We start from the raw sequence: 22,422 nt of genomic DNA, 5'->3' as shown, positions 1-22,422 counted from the left end.
TTTATTTTGTCATATATATATATAAAAAAAAACAATTTGACTTTTTCTGATTGAGATTTAAGAATTATATTGTTTTCAACCATGTTTTCTCTGTAGTGAGGAACAAAGACTCATTCTGATTGGTCAACACAACAATGAGCCTTTTTATTGCGAGTGAAGAAAATGTGATTTATGTTAACGCAAGTAGAAAAAATGCAATTTGTAAAACTCAATCTGAAATTTGAAATAATTAAATCTGAAAATATCAAATCTGTATAAAGCAATAAGAGAATTAATTAGCTGCAAAGCTAATTCCAAGTTTACAAAGTTGAACTTCTGGATATATATATATATATATATATATATATATATTTTTTTTTATTGTAGCAAATTTTCTTCAATAAAAACTGCTGTTTGCTTCAGAGGAGTGGAGGCCTAGCGGTTGAAGCAGCACTCTGTGCTCTGAGAAGGTTGCAAGTACCCTGGTTTTTTTCACATAAAAAAAATGGAACATATTTCACTCCATACACCTGCACTTTTTCCTCCACCAGAAGTTGGATAAACAGTTTCTCTCAAATGTCAAACTTTTTAGCTCCGTCCACCATAACGTGACATTTCTCTACCTGCATTAGATGCCGTCACTCACTTTAAATCACAAGTGACATTTTATTATTCCCTTAATAATGTCATTTCTTTTATTCTAAAACAAATTTACCTTTATACGTTTTCCAGGATATTTTTTTTCGAGCAGAAATTCCTCTACAAGTGAAGTAATTTTAATGCACAGAACATTTAACCGTAGGATTATAATTAAAGCCCATCTAGGAACTCATCCTTCAACCATCCGTTCATGACAGCCGTCAGCTCCTAATTGTGGAGCACATTAAAAACATGTTTGTCTTGTTTTTTCCTCCCACTCAGAATTCCTCTGTGATTCTGCAGGGTGCAACAAAACCTTCATAAAGGTCATGTTTGCCTGGTGAAAATAAACTTAATTACACAAATAATCTGAGATCCCTGATGAGGTTTAGCCGATCTATATGTCAGTGCCGCGGGCGGATGGGAGGCGAGAGGCGGCAAATGAGGCATAAACGCAGCTTGTAACCCTGTATGCGTCCGCCATACGATATGATGGCCGTTCCGGTAATCACCGTGCCGCTCCTGCATCCTTGTTTGAAACTTGATCGCGGCCTGTCAGTGATAACACCCTGAGCCAGATGGTTTTATTCAGTGCGGCCTCACACTTCATTAGGGAGAGGGGAACGCAGCGGGAAGAGGTACTTTAGGAAGATGAATTAGAGGCTGAGGCCGGCCTGCTCTGCTCTGAGCCGCAGAAAACGATCCAACCTTTCTGTGGAAGTAGACGAGCTTCACCTGCTGCCTCAGTGGACAGGAGGACTGAGGCTACTAGCCTCTGGAAGGTAGCCTCAGACTAACTTCCAGGATGCATTTTAGTAAATCGTTGGAGAAACCTCTCTTTTCAGCTAGAAATTGTCATAATTTGTTTGGAGGTTTTTGTGAAGACCCAAATGCAGAGGCTGACAGGCAGGGATGAGTTCTGTCCAACATAAAAATAAAACACAAACCTGAACCATGGAGACATCAGGGGAAAAGCGTCACAAGGAGCCAGGGTGAGACAAAGTAAGACGAGGAACCAGCACTGAGGGACTGAACAGGGAGCGTATTTATGGCTGACTGAACAAAGGCAGGACTAACGAGCGGATAAGGAGCAGGTGTGGGTTGGGCTGACGAGGAAGCAAGGGAAAAGAAAACACTAGGGGGCAGCAGAGGACAAGCGATGAAAAACCTAAGAAACTAAAATAAATCCAGAACACATCAATAAAGCTAGAACAGAAAACATGGATAAACATTAAAAACTGTAAACTTAGAGAAAACCAACAGAACCAAGATCATTACAGAAATAAATGGAGGGAATTTTATTCCAAAGATATTTTGGAAAAAAAAAAAAGCAACAACAAATTTTGGAAATCAGAATAAAATAATGCATTTCAGCAGTGAAAGTTTGAAAAGTGTTTTTATAGAAAAAAATTTTAAAGGCTAACTTTGCTGTTTTCTTAGATTTAGTTTTTATCTTTAAAATGCATTTTTTTAATGTTTAAATATTCAAGTGTTTTTTTTTATGTTCAGATTGTGTTTTAAAGGTTTCAATCTTTCCAAACTGTATTTTCCGGATCACGTTCTCTTTACTTCCTGGGGCGGGCTTTCCTCTGGACTGAGGAGCTGAGATGCATTCCTATTGGTCTGCTGGGCGTTAGCAACGTTTCATTGGTCAAGAGCAAGTGTTTGTATTGAGCTTAACAATATTGGAATTTTGAAAACAAAAAGGGAAAAAACCAAGTTATTCTTAACATCCACCCAATTTTTGGGAAATTCTCGCCTATTTTGCATACGCAAATGGAAAAGCAAATAACTCAGGAACTGTAAACCCAAATCACACGTGTGATACATTATTTGAAAGCTAACACCTTCTAGTTTCTGAATATATAAATGGAAACTGGGTGAGTAAATCACAGCCCAAGCTGCATCAGTCCAAACATGACTCAAAGTAGTTTTTTTTATTCTTGAAAATAATCGGTCTTTTTTGAAAAATCATGCTTGCTTGTTGTGGCTGCTTTGTTTACATGTTGACATGCTGCTATATCTGTGTTAATTGTGCTTTGATGCTCGCTGTGTCAATAAAATGAACTTGGCAGTTGAATTGTGGAGAATATAAGCTTTCCAAAAATGTCTAACATCTATACTAGTAAACTTTTTACCGGTGTAATTTTGATGCATTCTGAGTTATTAGCTGTAAACGCTTTCAAACGGTTCCCTGGTGACCTGCTGGGTTTTTTAAGGATAAAACTTTGTTTCAATCAAGATAATTTTGAATGTTTCATTTCTCGATTGCAATTTTTGAAATTATTTCCATTTGCATTTTTTTTTTTGTGCTTGCAACAATAACGAAACAAAATTGACTCCATACATATTTGTCTCTTTTTATTTGAGCTTAAAAAACAGAACATAAACAGCTTCAGACTGACAGGCAAAGCTGAGGTGGCGGTGTAATGGTACGGGGTTTGATCAGTTGGTCAGGACCTTGTCGACGCTCTATTATAGAAATCGCTCTATTATAGAAATCCTGACAGAAAAATCCCGGCCATCAGCTCTTTATTTTTCCCACACTGCAGGAATTCATTATTAGAAAACAGATTTTAGTTTTTACTCTGCTTAATTTGTTTCTTATATTGTTTCAAATATTTTGAAATGAAAATAAGGAGCCAGATGAGCCTGAAGTGATGCGGCCGTGTCTCTATGTCCACTCTTATTGAACTAGCTCTACGTTCTCCCTTTGCCAGGATGAGTGAGCGGTGCATGCAGATCGGAAGCAAAGGGGCTCTTCTCGTTGTGGTGCTCGTGATCGGCGTCCTGGAGCTGTCCTCGTCGACAGAAGCAGCGACAGGTGAGCCTGCGGAAACAAAGACATCAACTGCTTTTATTTCAGTAAACGGGGAACATCTGGACTCGTCCTTCCGTGAAAACATGGCACTGGGGTCACATCGGACGGGGAGGAAGCCATTATTCTCGGGTGTCAGTAATTAGCAGTACGGTGCTACAGAAATGTGCAAAAAGAGTCATTTCTCTGAAGTTTACCGAAGTGATGAGTGAAAACATTTATGCCTTTTGAACTTCTCATTTTCTTCACTTTGCAATCAAAAATTGATGTGTTTAATAATAACTTTAACTTTAAAGCATATTTGTAAAAAAAAAAAAAAAGACGCTGAGCGGTTACAAAGAGATAAGAGACAATTTAAAGGAATAGTACACCCAAAACATGATTAGCCTTCATTTTCTACTCACCCCCATGCTGAACAACACTCTGGAGTACTTTTTTGATATCTCAAATGCATCTGGAGATCTGGGAGGCTTCTTGCTGTCTGCTGACATTCAAATAATGGAGGTCTATGGCGCCCGAGACAGAAAGGTCCATAAAAGTCCACAAAAAACGTGTCAATATTCCTCCATACTGCTCGTCCAATGTATTCCAAGTGTCCTGAGTGGATAGCGTCCAGAATTTACTCGAAACGAAGTCATTTAGGATGTTTTTAGAGCATAAACAGTAGTGTATAGGATTTCCTGAAAGCGCGCACATGCGCGTTCACGAGTCTACGGAAACCGCGGCAGACCAAACCAGATGAAAGTGCGCATTCAGCTCGGCAAAGAACTCCTGCTCTTCCTCAACACTGAAGTCCTCAGACATTTTTCTTTCGTTGTTTCTTTCTTTGCACAGGTAAACAGCACATTTCTTCTTCTACGCTTGCATTATCGGCAGAGCAGACGCTGAATGCGCACTTTCATCTGGTTTGGTCTGCCGCGGTTTCCGTAGACTCGTGAACGCGCTTTCAGGAAATCCTATACACTACTGTTTATGCTCTAAAAACATTCTAAATGACTTCGTTTCGAGTAAATTCTGGACGCTACCCACTCAGGACACTTGGAATACATTGGACGAGCAGTATGGAGGAATATTGACACGTTTTTTGTGGACTTTTATGGACCTTTCTGCCTCGGGCGCCATAGACCTCCATTATTTGAATGTCAGCAGACAGCAAGAAGCCTCCCAGATCTCCAGATGCATTTGAGATATCAAAAAAGTACTCCAGAGTGTTGTTCAGCATGGGGGTGAGTAGAAAATGAAGGCTAATCATGTTTTGGGTGTACTATTCCTTTAACCCCACCCTGCTCCCCGGGCGCCGCACAATGGCAGCCCACTGCTCCCCAAGGGGAGGGGTTAAATGGAGAGAGGTATTTTCTCCATTGTGGAAAAAAAAAATAAACAATGGAACATATTTCACTCCATACAGGAACAGACCAGATGAAGCTACTATGAGAAAAAAGCAGAAAGAGCAGAACGTTAAGACAAATTAAAAAATTCTCGGGCCGTTCACTCTGCCTCCTACCTTCCACTCTGGGCCCTTGAGCAAGACCCTTAGCCTCAGATTGCTGCTTAAATACAGAGATAAAATTTCATTGTAATGAATGGAATTAGAACAATAAAATCAACAACTATTTATTAAAAATATCCAGTTTTTTACAGGATGGCAGTAAGGTTCTCCTCAGGAGTTCAATGTTTTTCTCACCTTTTGCATAAAATAAATGGTAATATGAAGATTTCCAGTTGATTTAAGGATTTTTATGCATCTTTACTAAGAAATTGGGAGAGTAAAGTGACAGAAAGAAAAAAACATGAGCAATGTACCTTAGTTAAAATTCCTCTTTGATAGGAAAACCTTTTTTTTTTACAGATAACAAGCAAAGACACAGATTTTTTCATTCCAAATAAACTTTTTTTTCCCCTAACATTTATGTCTAGTTGCCCAATTGGGAGAAAAGTGTTTAAATTCTGACCTTCAAGCTGTGCCGGGCCGATCCCTGCAGACTCTTTCCAGCCTTGAATTTCAGCTTCCATGACTGTGAACCACTTAGCAAAAAAAAAGCAAATCAAAGCTCACATGTTGTACAAGGCAGCCTTGAACCAGAACAGAAAGGTATTCGACAGCTTTAATTCTTTATTTCCCAGCATTAGTTATTCTCCTGCTCTTGTGCAGATTCAGTTTTGCAGAGTTTCTCTGGAGGTGCTTTGCATACCGTGGTCAAAGTTACCATAACTTTGATGTTTGACTTATCGCTCGTCTGCATCCCAGATCATTTCCTTCTTCTGCAGTAGCAGTGGAAATGAATTATAAAAAGCATCTGGACAAACATAAAGAAGAAAAACACTGTTTGCAACCTTGAAAGAGCAAGAAGCAACAAGGACATGCTACCAGTTTGAGGCGAAATACATTCATCCGTTCTCTGCTCCGCCTTTTTTTAGGGTTTTCTAAATCTGAAATGGAAGTGTGCAGAAAATTCCTCCACATGGAGGCTGTAGGTGTAGCCGCTGCTGCATACAAAACTATGCAATGATTACATTATTATTCACAACAGCTTCATGAATAAGACAGAGTATGCATTCTGCTTTCTCCGTCTCTCCAGAGACGGAGGCCTAAACGGAGGAGAATGGTTTCAGCACTGCACAAAGACAGAAAAAGAAAGCTTTGTTTTTATGGAAAGACATTTAAAGTCAGAGGGAAATGTCAAATCATTCTGGCTCAAACATGTATATAAATGTACTCTTTATCAGACCAATTTGTCCAAAAATTTAGAAAATGTATATTTAAAAAAAAATCTCATTAAACCTGAGCCACTCTAAGTATAAACTTTTATCAAAAAGGAAAGTTTTCAGCCTAGCCTTAAAAGTAGGGTGAATTGAGATAGAATGAAGCAGAATGATGAAAAAGGGGTCCCTATGTCCTCCAGCAGTCTAAGCCTATAGCAGCAGAACTATAGAGATAGCTCAGGATAACCTGAGCCACTCTAACTACACTGCAAAAACCATCTAGAAATAAGTACAAAATTTCTTAAAATAAGTGTATTTACCCTTAATTTTAGTAGGTAAATAAGACGATTTGGCAATGGAATCAGTATTTCTACTCCTAAAATAAGACAATTAGATAATATTCACTTGAAATAAGACAAAGCAATTTTTTTTCTTATTTTAAATGTAAATTGTCTTGTTCCATTGGCAAAGTGTCTTACTTATCACCTCAATTCAAGACAAAATTCACTCAATTTAAGCAAAAATAACTCATACAGATTTCCATTTTTTGCAGTGTATAAGCTAGGGATGCACGATATAATCGGCCCCCTATCGGTATCGGCCTTAAAACTGAATATCGGACATCGGCCACCCCACCGATATTTAACCCGATATTTGATCAGCTTCTGAGTTTCTAAAGTCTAAAAAAAAATAAAATACTACTTCTTCTTCTTCCTCAAAAACTTCTTTTTTACAGACTTAAAAACTTCTAAAGACGAGGGAAAAAATATTGATGCATTAAAATATCCCAATATCTTCATATGCTGATATATTGCCATTTAAAAACACCATATCAATCTCTTTTACTAATGAAATATTGCTATATGTCATCGTTATGCTACGAAATCCCCCGAAAATTCACCAAATGTTGCCATATTTTTATATGTTGATATATTGACGCGGTATCGATCTATTTTACTAACAAAATCTCACAAGAATTAGCAAAATATCACAAGAGTTTGTAACAGAACGATGAAATTTCACGAGATTTTAAAAGTAAAATAGATCGATACAGCGTTTTTAAAAATCTATTTGATATCAGCATATGAAAATATATTTGAGTATATTATTTTTCAAAGTGTCAGAAATGGATAACAAAACTGCTATTTTCAATGACTACTTGTTTTTGTCCAGCTTTAACATCGGTATCGATATCGGTTATCGGCTACATGAGTTTTAAAATATCGGCATATCGGATATCGGCCAAAATCCCAATATCGTGCATCACTAATATAAGCTCCATCAAAAAGGAAAGTTTTAAGCCTAGCCTTAAAAAGTAGACAGGGAGAATAGAGATAGAATGAAGCAGAATGATGAAAAAGGGCTCCCTATGTCCTCCAGCAGTCTAAGCCTATAGCAGCAGAACTATAGAGATAGATCAGGATAACCTGAGCCACTCTAACTAGAAGCTTTATCAAAAAGGAAAGTTTTAAGCCTAGCCTTAAAAGTAGACAGGGTGTCTGCCTCACGGACTAAAACTGGTAGTTGGTTCCACAGGAGAGGAGCCTGATAACTAAAAGATCTGCCTCCCATTCTACTTTTAGAAATTCTAGGAACCACTAGTAAACCTGCAGATTGAGAGCGAAGTGCTCTGTTAGGAACATAAGGAACAATCAGATCTCTGATATCAGATGGAGCTTGGCCATTTAAGGCTTTATATGTGAGAAGGAGGATTTTAAATTCTATTCTGGATTCTATTCTGCTTCTCCACCTTTCAGTTGCTGTTCTCTATTTAGTTTAGTTTTAATATATAAAAGCATAACTGAGTGGATTCGGATGAGGATTCCAGCTCAAACATTCCAGAATATTCTACTAATTTGCTTCCATAAAGGTTCATTTGGTGGTTTGTTTTAGGTCGCTGTTTTACTGGTGTTATGAAACCCAGTCAGTTTGACAGCACTTAGTGGGATTTAAAGAGACAGTGCTCCTCTAAACAACCCAGAACACATCTGCTGCCGCTGTCCTGTGTCACATCTCCAGTATTCACTGGTCTCCCAGAGCCGCTAGCATCCATCCACATCCAGGAACATTTCCTTTGACGGATGACGTGGAACACTTTGGAGTCTGAGCGGATCCTCACCTTCTCCATGCTTCGGTCCTACCATCTTAGCTCTTGTTTTTATCTGCTCCTCCACTGTTTGTTGGCTTTTTTAATATCATTTCTTTTTAGCCAAGTCTAATCTGAACGTTTTTAATCTTGGAGCTGATGCATGCTTTGCACCTTTGGTTTAACTTTCCCTGAATGGACTTTCATGCAGCTGTTTCTTTGTTAGACTTTCTGTTTTTCTCCTAAAAAATGTTTTTTTAACGCGGTTTTCTGCTGTAAAAATGTAGATTTTGAACCTCCTACTTTTGTGGAGATTTTTCAAATGAAATAAAAGCAGCAAAAACATTTTAAGGAGGGCTTATTTTACCTCCATGGAGCTTCTTTCAACATATGTTGTCATTTCAAAATCAACTCCGGCCTCTAATCTGCTGTTTTATTTCCCATTGAATCGACTGGTGACCCATTTTTCTTTCTAATAGATTAAACACTGGAGCCACTGGTACGTCCTTTTAACAAAAACATAACTTGTGGAGCTTCTGATTGGCTCCTTTCATATTTAAACTGAGCGCTGAAGCCTGAATTAAAAAAATATTCATGACCAAAAGGAAAATAAAGTCTTTCTGCCTGTGATCTGTTCTAATAGAAGCACAGAGAAGCATCAGTTTAGATTTTAATATAAGAATAGGAGTTAAAAAAATTCACTTTCAATCGATTATATACAAACATTAGTAAGAAAATAAAGTTCCCAAAGCAAAAATATGTGAATGACAGACATGAAAAAGTTTTGTTTTGGCTGCATTAGTAAAGATTTGGTAGAAATAAAGTCATTATTTTACAAATTTCTGATATTTTGATCCTTTTCAGACTTTAGTTGCTTCAGCTTTATTAATGTACCTGATTTCAGTAAGATTAGAGAAACAGTAATTAGAGACACTTTTATAAACATTTCAAGGCACTAATTAAGGAAAATATCATCAAACCATTACAGAATTAATTAGTAACAACAAGAAATAAGATATAAGAGTAAACACTGTACGGCTCTTAGGAACATAGAGTCCCTACTGATGGGTGAAAAAAAAATTTTCATTAACAGAAAAACTGTTCAAATGTATTATGTTGGGTCTCAATAATATTTTTGCATTCGTACACATTTTTTCTTTGATTGAAAGAGTTTGTTTTGATTGAAGTTATTTTCATTTAATGTATTTTTTTATTCATAACGACACAAATCTACCTTTATATTTTGAACGACTTCCGCAAAAAGACCAGAAAACCAGGAGAAAACTGACCTGATTCTCCAACCTGCACTTAAAAAACAAACATATTTCCTTTTTTGAGCTGAAAAAATATTTACTGTTGTGTAAACCTGAAAGAAACGGAGTGTTAAATATAAAGACAATGATTTAAATCAGTTCAGAGAACCAGTGGTAGGAGGTAATTTAACCGCATCAAATGAAATGCCTCTTTTTATACCTTTAAGATGTTGTTTAATTTAAAAGTTGACAGTTCGGCTAAATTTCATGTATTTGTTGTGAAACGTCTTAAAACGAACTTTTAAAGTTGGCTTTTTAGTAAGAAGCTTAAAGTTATTTAAATGTTGAATGTTAACAATCTAAAATGATGCTAAATAGATTCTGCCAATTTAAATTATTATTTTATTTAATTCTTATTTGCGTTTAAAGTTAGCCTATAGTTGGATTACTGGCACTCAGGGATTAGATTAGCTATTAGGTGCCGTTATGGTTGCCAAACAGAGCAACTGCTTCTTAGAGGGTTGGAGTTTTGAACCAAATCATTTAAAGCAAAAAAAGGGTTCAGTAAAAATGTACCGGTAGGTGACAAAATTTCTCCACTAAAGTTAAAAAAAGTTTAAAATAAAACTTTGGTTCTATGAAATTTGTGATTTAATCATTACCTCTTCTAAGTAAAAAAAATTTCCACATGAGCTCGAATAAATCTGCATTTTTACCAGAGATTGCGAGTGGAGCGGAGCGGGGCGAGCAGTTAGCGGCAGAGCGGAGCAAGCAGTTAGCGGCGGAGCGGAGCGAGCAGTTAGCGGCGGAGCGGAACGAGCAGTTAGCGGGGGAGCGGAGCGAGCAGTTAGCGGCGGAGCAGAGCGAGCAGTTAGCGGCGGAGCAGAGCGAGCAGTTAGCGGGGGAGCGGAGCGAGCAGTTAGCGACGGAGCTGAGCGAGCAGTTAGCGGCGGAGCGGAGCGAGCAGTTAGCGGCGGAGCGAGCAGCCAGCGACGGAGCGGAGCAAGCAGTTAGCGACGGAGTGAGCAGTTAGCGGCGGAGCGGAGTGAGCAGCCAGCGACGGAGCGGAGCGAGCAGTTAGCGGCGGAGCGAGCAGTTAGCGGCGAAACGGAGCGAGCAGCCAGCGGCGGGGTGGAGCGAGCAGTTAGCGGCAGGGTGGAGCGAGCAGTTAGCGATGGAGCGGAGGGAGCAGTTAACTGCGGAACGGAGCGAGCAGTTAGCGACGGAGCGGAGCGAGCAGTTAGCGGCGGAACAGAGCGAGCAGTTAGCGACGGAGCGGAGCGAGCAGTTAGCGGCGGAACGGAGCGAGCAGTTAGCGGCAGAGCGGAGCGAACAGTTAGCGGCGGAACGGAGCGAGCAGTTAGCGGCGGAACGGAGCGAGCAGTTAGCGGCAGAGCGGAACAGCAGAGCGGAAGAAATATGGTGGAGCGCAGAGCTATGTTTAATTCAAAGGGCGCAGCGAGGATTTAGCTCCGCTTCAGTTCGCTCCGATGCGCTCAGAGCGTCAATTAGAAATGCTGAATTATTAAATTTGTAAAATAGCAATTATTTGATTTAAGTGTGATTATTTTGACAATTAAAAATCAAATAGGAGAGGCGGGGCAACATGAACAGAGCAAGGCGTTACGTTCACAGCTTAGAAACTAAAATAAGACAATCCACATGTATCGGTCGCATCATTAAATATAACGCCGTCTGTCCCAGGGCCCTGGAATCACTACGGGAAGGAAAAATGTCAGAAAATGCCTTTTGCTGAAAATCTAAGCGAGAGTGGAGGGATTTCGCCGCAGCGTCGTGGAGCAATTTTGAGCAGCGGAGCCAATGAGCTAAAATCCTCCTGAGCGGGAATTGCGCGGCGCTCCGTTCACATGCTATGATTTCTACTCACAATAACAAAGAATTTAACATTTTGTAAAGTTAAGAGAAAAACTTAAAGGATTAGGTTAAATTCCTAAACTTATAGGTTTACTAGTTTGTTGTTGTACCTTTACCTGTAATCTGTCCTCTGCAGCCAAACCTGTGAACTAAAACAGTCATGGATGGAGTTCAGGTAGAACTGAGGATCAGACATCTGTTAAATAAATTTGCTTTTATTCATGTTTAATGTATCCCATAGACTCCATCTATATGTTGCATAACTGAAAGAAGAACCTGTCAATAACATCATTTATTCTACACTGCAAAAACGACCTAGAAATAAGTAAAAATGTGTTAAATGAAGTGTTTTTACCCTTAATTTCAGTAGGCAAATAAAATTATCTGCCAATGAAATTAGGATTTTTACTCTTAAAAAAGATAATTAGAAAATATGCACTTGAAATAGGACAATGCAACTGTTTTTTTCTTATTTTAAATGTAAATTCTCTTATTTCATTGGCAAGATGTCTCACTTACTTCCTCAGTTCAGGACAAAATGCACTTATTTTTAAGAAAAAAAATGACTTAAGATTTAAATATGCTGCATTTTCTGTTTCAGCAGCACAAACATGATCTTTCTTGTCTCATCTCTACTTCATGCATCACCACGAGAGCTGGCCGCCACAGAGGAGCTTCCCTTCCTCAATAAAACATCTCAATCTCAGTTAAAACTACAGTAAATGTCAAACTTTCCATCACCGCCAACATCAAATATTCATAACTTCCTCAAAACGTCTGAAAGTTTGCATGCAGGATGCCTTTCGCCTCTGCAGAGGGACGTTGCGACAGAGAGATTGTAGCAGAAAAAGGAGGGCTGGAATCTAAAGCATGTTTGGTTATTTAAATTTCCTGTGGTCGTTATTGTTGAACAGCAGAAGAAGAAAGCAGAATGTCCAGCGCTGCTCTAAGAGCACAGCCATCGCTGCAGGTATCAGAAACCACCTCTGTGTTTGCAGAATGTAGTGATTCCTCAGTGAAAAGCCCCCCCCCATGTTTTGCTGCTGCAGGGAATCTGGGAAGGCATCCAAGTGGAACTCCAAATCTAGTCAAAACACCACAGCCCTCTCAGCATGAAGCTACTGGCAGAAACTCTCTTTCAAGCATCTGCAGCGGTTGGCGCTGCGCAGCATGTTTGTGTTTCATACGGCAGCCGGAGCGTGAGCGAGCCTCCCTCTAATTCTGCTCGACTACCTGCGTGGTTTCAAAGCTCCATGAGAAGCAGGTGGGATTTTACGAGGTGCTACACTATCAGAAGCAGCAAATGACTGTATAATCAGATCAGTGTTTCTTTTTCTCAGCCTCTGATGCTGCATCTGTACGTCTGCAGCTTCTTATGAGCAGAAACCAGCTGGAAACACGGCTCTGTGCAAACCTGATGATTTTATTTACATTTGAAGCTAAATCAATACAATAAAGTGTGTAAAATTAAGGTGAAAGGAAAGTTATACTTTGTCCTATTCTTTGTTTTTTTATTTTTTTTTTATTAAACCTTTAAATATTTAGATGAACAGTTTAAATATGGGGCCAAAATTGTTGCTTTATTATTTACAAATGTGTGTGGAGAGTTGTATATCTGTATCTGGATTTGTGCGTGTGCAGGGGGATTTGAAAATGCAACAATCTGCAAATGTGCAAAACTACTTGTGTGTGTGTAATCTGGTTTGCAAATGTGTAAAAAATACACAAATCTCTCTTCAGATCTACAAATGTGTACTGCGATTTACAAATCTGTATTCTACGGAGCCCCTCTGATGACATGGTCAAAAAAAAAAAGTTTAATTGTGGCCACGAAGCAGTATTTCGCGGCCACGCAATAAGTATAACATGCGCGCGAAATACTACTTCGTGGCCACGCAATAAATTTAACGTGCGCACGAAATACTTATTAATAATATCAATAAATCCGCCCCTGTTTTCAGGCTTATGTTAACCGTACAGATTTGTAGATCTGAATACAGATTTGTGGATTTTTTACACATTTGCAAACCAGATTACACACACACAAGCAGTTTTGCACATTTGCAGATTGTTGTACAGACACACAAATCTCCTCACACATTTACAGTTTCATTTACACATTTTCAAATCCCCCTGCACACGCACAAGTCGAGATACAGATATACAACTCTCCACACACATTTGTAAATAATAAAGCAACAATTTTGGCCCCATATTTAAAAACCACTTCTCATTTACAAACATGACCTGACCAAGAGGCCTCAATGGTAAATAAAAACATAAACACATGCAACATAGAACAAACACATTAAAACAAGTAGATGTAAAAATAAAAAGGAAAAATGGAAATAAAAAAGCTGATTTAGCCAAAAAATGTTTTTGAACAGTATTAAAATTGCGATTGTGTTTTCATTTTTGGGCCCCCTATCGGTATCGGCCTTAAAACTGAATATCGGACATCGGCCACTCCACCGATATTTAACCCGATATTTGATCAGCTTCTGAGTTTCTAAAGTCTAAAAAAAAAAAAAAAATACTACTTCTTCTTCTTCCTCAAAAACTTCTTTTTTACAGACTTAAAAACTTCTAAAGACGAGGGAAAAAATATTGATCCATTAAAATACCCCAATATCTTCATATGCTGATATATTGCCATTTAAAAACACCATATCAATCTCTTTTACTAATGAAATATTGCTATATGTCATCGTTATGCTACGAAATCCCCCGAAAATTCACCAAATGTTGCCATATTTTTATATGTTGATATATTGACGCGGTATCGATCTATTTTACTAACAAAATCTCACAAGAATTTGCAAAATATCACGAGAGTTTGTAACAGAACGATGAAATTTCGCAAGATTTTGAAAGTAAAATAGATCGTATACAAATATTTTCAAATCTAGATATGATTGTAAAGAAGAACTATGAGTGTTTAACAAAAGAAATCACTGAAAGTATTAATAGATGGATGCCCCTTCCCTTATCATTGATTGGCAGGATCAACACCTTCAAAATGAATATGCTTCCAAAAATACTGTATATTTTTCAGAATGTCCCCCTGCCGCCTCCTGCAAACTGGTTTGATGATTTTAGGAAGTTATTTGTTGGGTTTTTGTGGCAAAATAAACGGCCCAGGGTTAGATTGTCGCTCCTACACTTACCTCATAAGAAGGGAGGACTAGGGTGTCCGAATATGAGGTGGTATTACTGGGCAACCCAACTTAGGACTATTAGATATTACTTTAATGCCAGGGATGCCCCTCAGTGGACAGAAATGGAATCTGATTCTGTAAGTCCACCTTTGCCTTTATACATTTTTTCTGATTCGGTCTCAAGACTGTTGGGAAGAACAGTTAATCCTATTGTTAAAAACATGATCAAAATATGGTATGACGTAAAGAAATTCATAAAAGAACCAGTTATACTCTCACAGTTTACTCCTATATGGGGAAACCAAGATTTTACTCCTGGAAGAGCAGACTCTGTATTTAAGCAGTGGGCCTTAAAGGGAATAGATAAGATTCATGATTTGTATCAAGCAAATTCGACTTACATGATGTCTTTTGAGGAACTCAGGCAGAAATTTAATATAGATAAAAAATACTTCTTCAAATACCTTCAGCTCAGAAGCTACATTAGGACAAAAAACAAAGATTTGTCCAAGCCACCAAAGTCCCAGTTAGAGGAAATTGTTTGCAAGTATAGCACAAGTAAAGGTGCGATTTCAGAATACTATAACTTTATGGTTTTGAATTCATCAGAGGATTCAACACGGAAACTAGAAGCCTGGAAATTAGACCTGGGAATAAACCTGTCACTGGAAGATTGGCAGTCTGTCTGTGCAAAGGCTCAAAAGCAAACTGTTAACTCTCGCTTAAGGTTACTGCAATACAAATGGTTAATGCGAATCTATATTACACCAGTCAATTTAAATAGGTACAACCCTAATATACCAGATATATGCACAAAATGTTTAGAAGAAAAGGGGACTTTGTTTCATTGTATTTGGAAATGTACGGAAATTCAAAACTTTTGGAAAGCCATAAGAAGAACTTTGGAACACCTTGTCTCTAAAGTTGTTGCACTTGATCCTGCTTTTCTAATTTTAGGTTTGTACCCTAAAAATACTTTGTTTACCAAAAGTGAACAATTGTTGATTGATATATGTCTACTACAGTCTAAAAGGCTGATAGCACTATCCTGGAAGAGAACACCAGGACCAGGTATCAACCAATGGATTAAGCAAATGCTGAAGACTTTACCTCTGGAACGCATAACGTATCTCCAGAAAGGGAAAAGCGATCTATTTGAAAACATTTGGAGACCCTTCCTGAATTTTGTTGAAGGAGTGGACATATCTCACAATGACGAAACCAGTTAGAGACAAGTTTAATGTCAAAACACAATGTGCAACAAGGGAGCCTCAACAGTGGACTATTTTCTCCTGTATACTTAAAGGAGTCTATGCAGATATGTATCTAAGAGGGTGTTCGTAGGTCCTGTTTACTGTACTGGTTATGTGGCAGGTGTATCTGTAAAAAAAAAAATACAATAACATTTTTGTTGGAAAAAAAAAAAAAAGATCGTTACTGCGTTTTTAAAAATCAATTTGATATCAGCATATGAAAATATATTTGAGTATATTATTTTTCAAAGTGTCAGAAATGGATAACAAAACTGCTATTTTCAATGACTACTTATTTTTGTCCAGCTTTAACATCGGTATCGATATCGGTTATCGGCTACATGAGTTTTAAAATATCGGCATATCGGATATCGGCCAAAATCCCAATATCGTGCATCCCTAATATAAAGGTATCAAGCAGAACTTGGTTTGTTAGTGAAAGCAAATGTTGGGTATTGCTTCCCAGAGCGATTTTGGACACATTAAGTTTGCAGGAATGTGTGAAAAGTTGCATTAGTGGCTGAATGGAAAACAGTGTCAAGAATTTATAAGCGGTATTTGGTTCCATTCTATAAATGATGTTATATCCACAATTGGCAGCACTGTCATCTTATCCACGGTTCCTGTGGCGGCATGAAGGAAAGAGGCCTTATAGAAAAGCGGAGTCTGACTTTGACTTTTGCTTAAAGGTTTGAAGGGTATGAATCCAAACAAAATCGGAAGGATTTTTTTATGTTTAAATGTCTTTTTTTCGGGAATAAAAGCTGCTAGTTTTTTCCACTCTTTGAACTATGCAGCTTTTAAGAAGTTGAAGTTTTTATGTGGATTTTTTCCAACCACCAGAGGTGGAGTCAAAGTTGGAAATTAAAGAATAAGGACCAAATTTTATGTTTTTATGAGTTTATTCTTGTATTTAAAAAAAAAAATCACTAGCCTAGACCTTATACTCTGTCGTAAAATTTGTCAATATTTATTAATGGATATTTATGACCTACAAGGTTTGTGGTTGTAATGAGATAAAAATGTGAAAAAAAAATGGTCTTAAAATTACTGCGGGGAAAGTTTTGGGGGAATTCTGCAAAAACTAAAAACTAAAAATCAACTTTACTAATTTTAGCTTAAAAAGCTTGAAAAGCTGCTGAATCCATTTAAACTTATTTTGTGAGTCAGTGGGAGTTCAGCAGATGACTCCATTAAAACCTCTGTCAAACCTTTGCTGTCCAGCAACCTGAAGTGAAGGCTAATTAAACGGACCGAGCTGAAATCTCACAGCTCCAACAATTAGCCGCAGCTTTCAGGCCATCATTCCCACATTTTCTGTTTACCCCAGCAGCAGACAGTCCCTCTGCAGAAAAAAAAAGACACCTCATGAAAATGTCACATGCAATTAAAACAGGACGGAAACACTCAGCCTCTAAATAATTCAGACAATGGAGCGTGATCTGAGAAGTGCGATGCTCCCCCCTCCTCGCTATTTAAAAAAGCCTGCTGCTTCCTTTCAGTAAATATTTCAATAATGTTCCAATTACTGTATTATATACACTTTACTTTATGTTTTATTCTATTAAGGCTGCGAGGAGTCTATTCCTTTAGTTAGCAGCAAAGTAGGCGGGTCTTAAAGTCCCCAGAGGGAAACATGGGTTCCCAGGTCGGGGGGGTGGGGGGGGGCGTGGGCGGTGGTGGTTGGGGTCCTATGGGGTCCTATTTTTTTTTATAATCATTGTAATGTGATGCCTGAAGTACATGGAAGGCCAAATTAGAAGAGGAAAGTAATTAGTGTCAATAATAATTAATAACAAGTAATTAAATCTGGAAAAAATCACACAAAGAGAAAAGACAATTAGGAGAAATGTATTGATGCAACTACTTTATAATTTGGGACCTGTCCATGATGAGCAAGCATGAGGCGACAGTGGAGAGGAAAAACTCCCCTTTAGGAAGAAACCTCTGGCAGAATCAGGCTCAACCACGGCGGTCTGCTGCTGGACCGGTTTAGATGAGACAGGGAACGCAGTAAGAGTCCTTGTTCTATGCCATAACCACCAGGCCACCACTCCCCAAAAAGCTCTCTGAGGCTGGGAGGCCTGTCTGCGTTTTACCGCTGCTGTTTTTAGCCACTCGAAGTGAAAATAAAGGCGATTCTGTTTGTGGTTTTGGGTTAAAATGTACCAGAATATGAAATTGCAGTTTTTTTCACCAGAAGCCCTTGCAGCAAGAAGGTTCTAGGTTCGATTCTCGGCCCGGGGTCTTTCTGCCTGGAGTTAGCATGTTCTCCCTGAGGGTGCGTGGGTTCTCTCCGGGTACTCCGGTTTCCTCCCACAGTCCAGAAACACTGTTAGGTTAATTGGCTTCTCTAAATCCTCCTTAGGTGTGTGTGTGAGTGGTTGTTTGTCCTGTTTGTCTCTGTGTTGCCCTGCGATGGACTGGAGACCTGTCCAGGGTGGACCCCGCCTCTCGCCCACTGACCTTGCTTGGGTTAAGCGGGACGGAAAATGGATGGATAATTTATTGAATGTATTGATGTATAGGGGGATCCAGTTAATTTTTTTATTTTTGTTTTTTAGGTCAAAGATTGAAATGTTTGGGAACTCCTGCTGATAACTGGAATTGTCATTGATCTTAAATGCTCTACATAGTATCAAATGGATCCTTCCTTACCATAGATTGTTTATGTTTATATATATGTCCCAACCCTGGTTCTACAACCTCCAAATTAAAAGTAACAACCAGAGGGAAATGGATTAGTAAAAAAATTATACATTTAAGTAAGTGCATTTTTCTCGTTATCTTCTGCAGGCCAGTTAGTTCTACGTCAGCCTGAATACCTAAGTTCCGCCAATCATATATCAACTTTCATCTGTCAATCAAATGTTTTCAGTCATAGCATCTTGATTTATATGTCGCAGCTAATATACACAATGGTTGAACTCAGATCCTTTCCTTTCCCATTGAGTTGCGTCCCAGTGTTCACGGGGATGGACGTCTGTATCTTCGGCAGGCGTAGAGCTAACAGAACTGGCAGCGTTGCGAGGCAAGGGCTCAAACATGTACGGCTGGAAGCCTTCTACACCAAACCAAGCTTCTGCCGCCCTGGCGTCCTCTTCCACAACATCTTCGTCCTCGCTTTCCTCCTCTAAATAAAAAATGGATGACGGAGGAGACTCATCCACGACCTCCGACACTAAACTCTCCTCCTCTTGCATGTTTCCGCTGTCCATAGCGTTCCTTGACAGCGTCGCTTCTAAGTCACCAATTTAGTGCTACTTGGTTCCCAATGGAATTTCCCATTGGGAACCTGCTAGCACTAAGTTGCTAACTGGTTAGCAAGATGCTTCCGACAAACCGGCCACAACCAAACTTGCTTGCAAACCTTCTGCCACAACAATCCCTCCCCCTTGATAATCGACCAATCACATTCACTTTATTTACTCTCGTAAAGTCGGGCACCACTCGGGAGATTTAGGAAATGCAATGTTTGGAACAGCCGCTTTACTACAACTTTAAAGTCGGGCATGCACTGTACAATTTTTTGCCCTTTTAAGGCCGATTCTCTAGTTGTGCAAGAATTTTTCGATCGGGCCGACTTTCAGCCTGATGGTGCGTGGTGTACAGGGGGTAACGAGGGTCAATCAGCCTCTAACGACCACCTCCCCATCAGGAATCGTAACGTCGGAGAAAATCAAAGATGTTTCATATTCAGTCGGCCGTCTTAAGGTGGTCGTGGGCAAATCACTCAGTGGGCAAACAAGGATACTTCTTCTTCTTCCTCTCAGAGGTAAACCCAGCATCATGGCGGGGGGGCAATGAGTGAAATGGAGTTCTATCTGTCAAACTGTCAGACCGTAGTAGCCACGTTAGCTCAGCCATGTCTTTGTCCAAATACGTCATCTCCTTTTCTTTTTAGGGCTTTCAGCACTAAATTGCCCAAATATCCAAGGCAGCGCGTTTCACTCTAGTGAGCTTCATGTTCCTCTGCTACTGGGGGCAGCTTAAGGCCTGCTGTGTTGATGTTTAAGATAATTATTCTTTTTTTTTCTTCCCAGCAACACACCATGTCCGGACAGGCACCTGTGAGGTGGTGGCGTTGCATCGCTGCTGCAACAAGAACAAAATCGAGGAGCGATCGCAAACGGTGAAGTGCTCCTGCTTCCCCGGGCAAGTGGCGGGCACCACCAGAGCCGCGCCGTCGTGTGTAGACGGTACGGTCGCTCCACTCTTTCTGTTTCTGTTTTGCTGATACTCTTTCTGCGTCTTTGAGGAATAGACTTGCTGATCTCATCACCAAGTGTCAGCTCCCTGAACACTCAGCTCCAAATGTGAGAAAGCTTCTTTAAGCCTCGATGTTTTCTCAGGACACTAACCTTTCCTCATTAAATCACTGCAATAATAATTTGCACGGATGCACGTTGGACATAAAGGCTCATTAGAGGTTGAGGTGGGAAGTAAATAAACATATTTATTCATTTAGTTGGTAAATAAAAATGTATTTTCTTTAGGAGCAGGTTTTACCTCTACTTCATTAATATCTTAATAAGATATTATTTCTCTTAAGTAAAATGTCTCCATCCATTCAGAGTAACTTCACCGAATAACAAAAACTCTTCTAGACAAAGACACACAGTTAATGTTATCATTTAAATAAAAGTTTTCTTTTGTAAACAAGTTTATTTATTTATAGTAAATGTTGGTACTGGAGGTTTATTTTAAAAAGTTAATTGTTTTGAAAAGTTTTTTTTCCTCCAATTATTCTTTTCAATTTAGTTATTTGTTATTTTTTAATCATTTTATTATAGTCTATAAAATACTAGAATCTACAATTAAATGTTCATAAATGTAAAAAGCCTTTTTTGTTAGTTTTTTAGTTAGCCAGCTGTGTTTTGAAGACATGAAGGGAATTTTTTTTTTTGCTTTGTTGTTGCATTTGTAAATGGAAATGTTAAAATATGGAATTTAGAAATGAAAGTTTGAAAAACATTTTAATTTAAAGAAAAAAAAGCTTTTGAAGGAAATTTTCTCAAATTCTGTCACTTCCTTTGTTTTTAAATATGGGATCTTTATATTATTTCTTGACATTTCTTTTCAAATTTTATTAATTTTATTATTTTTTTAAACTTCCAGCCAAATGCAAACATTTGCTGTTAAACAATAAAAATCTTGTCTACATCCAGACAGACTAATAAAAAAACTTCTCTCCAGAGGAGAAAGTGTGATCTGAAAAAAACACAATAAAAAAAAAGCAATTTTAGAAACTCAATTAGAAAAAGAGAAATTTGAAAAAAAAAATTTGAAAAAATTTGAAAACAATTTGAAAAATAATTACATATAACATTTCCCTGTGGGTGTGGCCCCAAATGAAGCTGGTAAAGAGGCCTAATTAATTGGTTAAATCCAAATATTTACAATATATTTATTCTATGTCAGATTTAGATATAATATATGTATTTAGAAATAAACTCTTAGAAAATAATGTAGCATTTATTTATAGATATAGGATGTAGAAATAGATTTTTTAAATGACATTTAGCTAAATATATGTAGTTATATTCAGCATTTGTCACTAGATGTGAGCAAAAAAGCTCTAAATATGAAGAAAGTTAAGTAAAAAAATATTTATATATATATATATATTTTTTTGCTAAAATTAAACTTTCTGAACATCATTATCTGCCAGCGGAGCCCGCGGACTCGTCCCCGCGGTTCCCAGGGGCTCCGGCATGGCGGCGGCTGGGGGACTTGCTCAGGGCCGTCTCTCCTCCTCCCTTGGTGGGGGTCGGATTTCCTGGGTTGGTCCCTGCTGGGTGCCTTCACTCTTTGGGTCCCCCGGTGCTCGCCTCGGTGCTCGCCTCGGAGCTCTGGGGGGGCATGTCTTCAGCTCCTCACAACCACTATTGAGCATTTTTCCTTTGGATAAACTTTTCATGCAGTACTTGGTGTTTGGTTCCAGGTACTCAGAGATTCACTTCCACACAGAAAGCCCACATTTATATCTTCAGGTACCAAAGTATACATGTCAGATTAAATAATACTACTTATACTTCAGCCATAGTATCTAGGCGTTACTGTATTATATATCTTATACTATATCCTTTGGTTGTGTTGCTCTTTTTCCATCTCTTTGCAGGTGATGAAGCAGACGGAAAATGTTTTATCATTTTTTCCCTTTTATCTCCTCTTTTATTCATCTTTTCTCCTTTCCCCCACCTGTTTTTTCCTTTCCTGTTCTACTTACTTTGCAATGTCCAGATAACCTGTAAAACTCCCTGCATAATCCAAATAAAGCTATTTATATGCATAAATAATGCGCAACACTATGGCGATAGCCGTAATGCTCCACTTGTGAAAGTAAAATCTGTTGGGCTCTTTTTTGGCATCAAGACAATTATTCTTATTGCCACATTGCCAGACAGGATGCTGTAAAAAAAAAAGAAAAAAGGTCCATCTGAATCTGATTAAGTGCGAAAATTATTCAAATCTGACATCTTTATAAAAGCAAATATTAACTAAATGGATGGAGATATTTTCTGATTATTTTAGTCCAAGCTTAACAGGTTTTTTCCAAAAAGTAGGAAAAACTTCCCATCTCCCACAGAACCTATCCTGGATTACCACTAACTTAACTTTGTGAAACGGGGCCCAGAAAGACCACAGCGTGTTAAAA

At 38.5% G+C, this 22,422-nt stretch overlaps 1 protein-coding gene across 1 annotated transcript in view; it reads left to right on the top strand.

The window, feature by feature from the left end:
• LOC119793246 (chemokine-like protein TAFA-2) overlaps positions 1–22,422 on the top strand; it is a 132,162-nt gene that overhangs the window by 67,148 nt on the left and 42,592 nt on the right. The window contains exons 2-3 of the mRNA XM_038300321.1: positions 3,339–3,442; positions 19,808–19,963. Of these exons, the coding sequence (XP_038156249.1) occupies positions 3,340–3,442; positions 19,808–19,963 (259 nt within the window). The 5' untranslated portion in view covers position 3,339. The remainder of the gene's footprint in view (positions 1–3,338; positions 3,443–19,807; positions 19,964–22,422) is intronic.

Source organism: Cyprinodon tularosa, unplaced genomic scaffold (genome assembly GCF_016077235.1).
Source record: "Cyprinodon tularosa strain WSP-4 unplaced genomic scaffold, ASM1607723v1 ctg447, whole genome shotgun sequence".
NCBI lineage: Eukaryota > Metazoa > Chordata > Actinopteri > Cyprinodontiformes > Cyprinodontidae > Cyprinodon > Cyprinodon tularosa.
The sequence above is the reverse complement of the archived record's forward strand: the minus strand, read 5'-3'. Positions and strand labels throughout refer to the sequence as shown.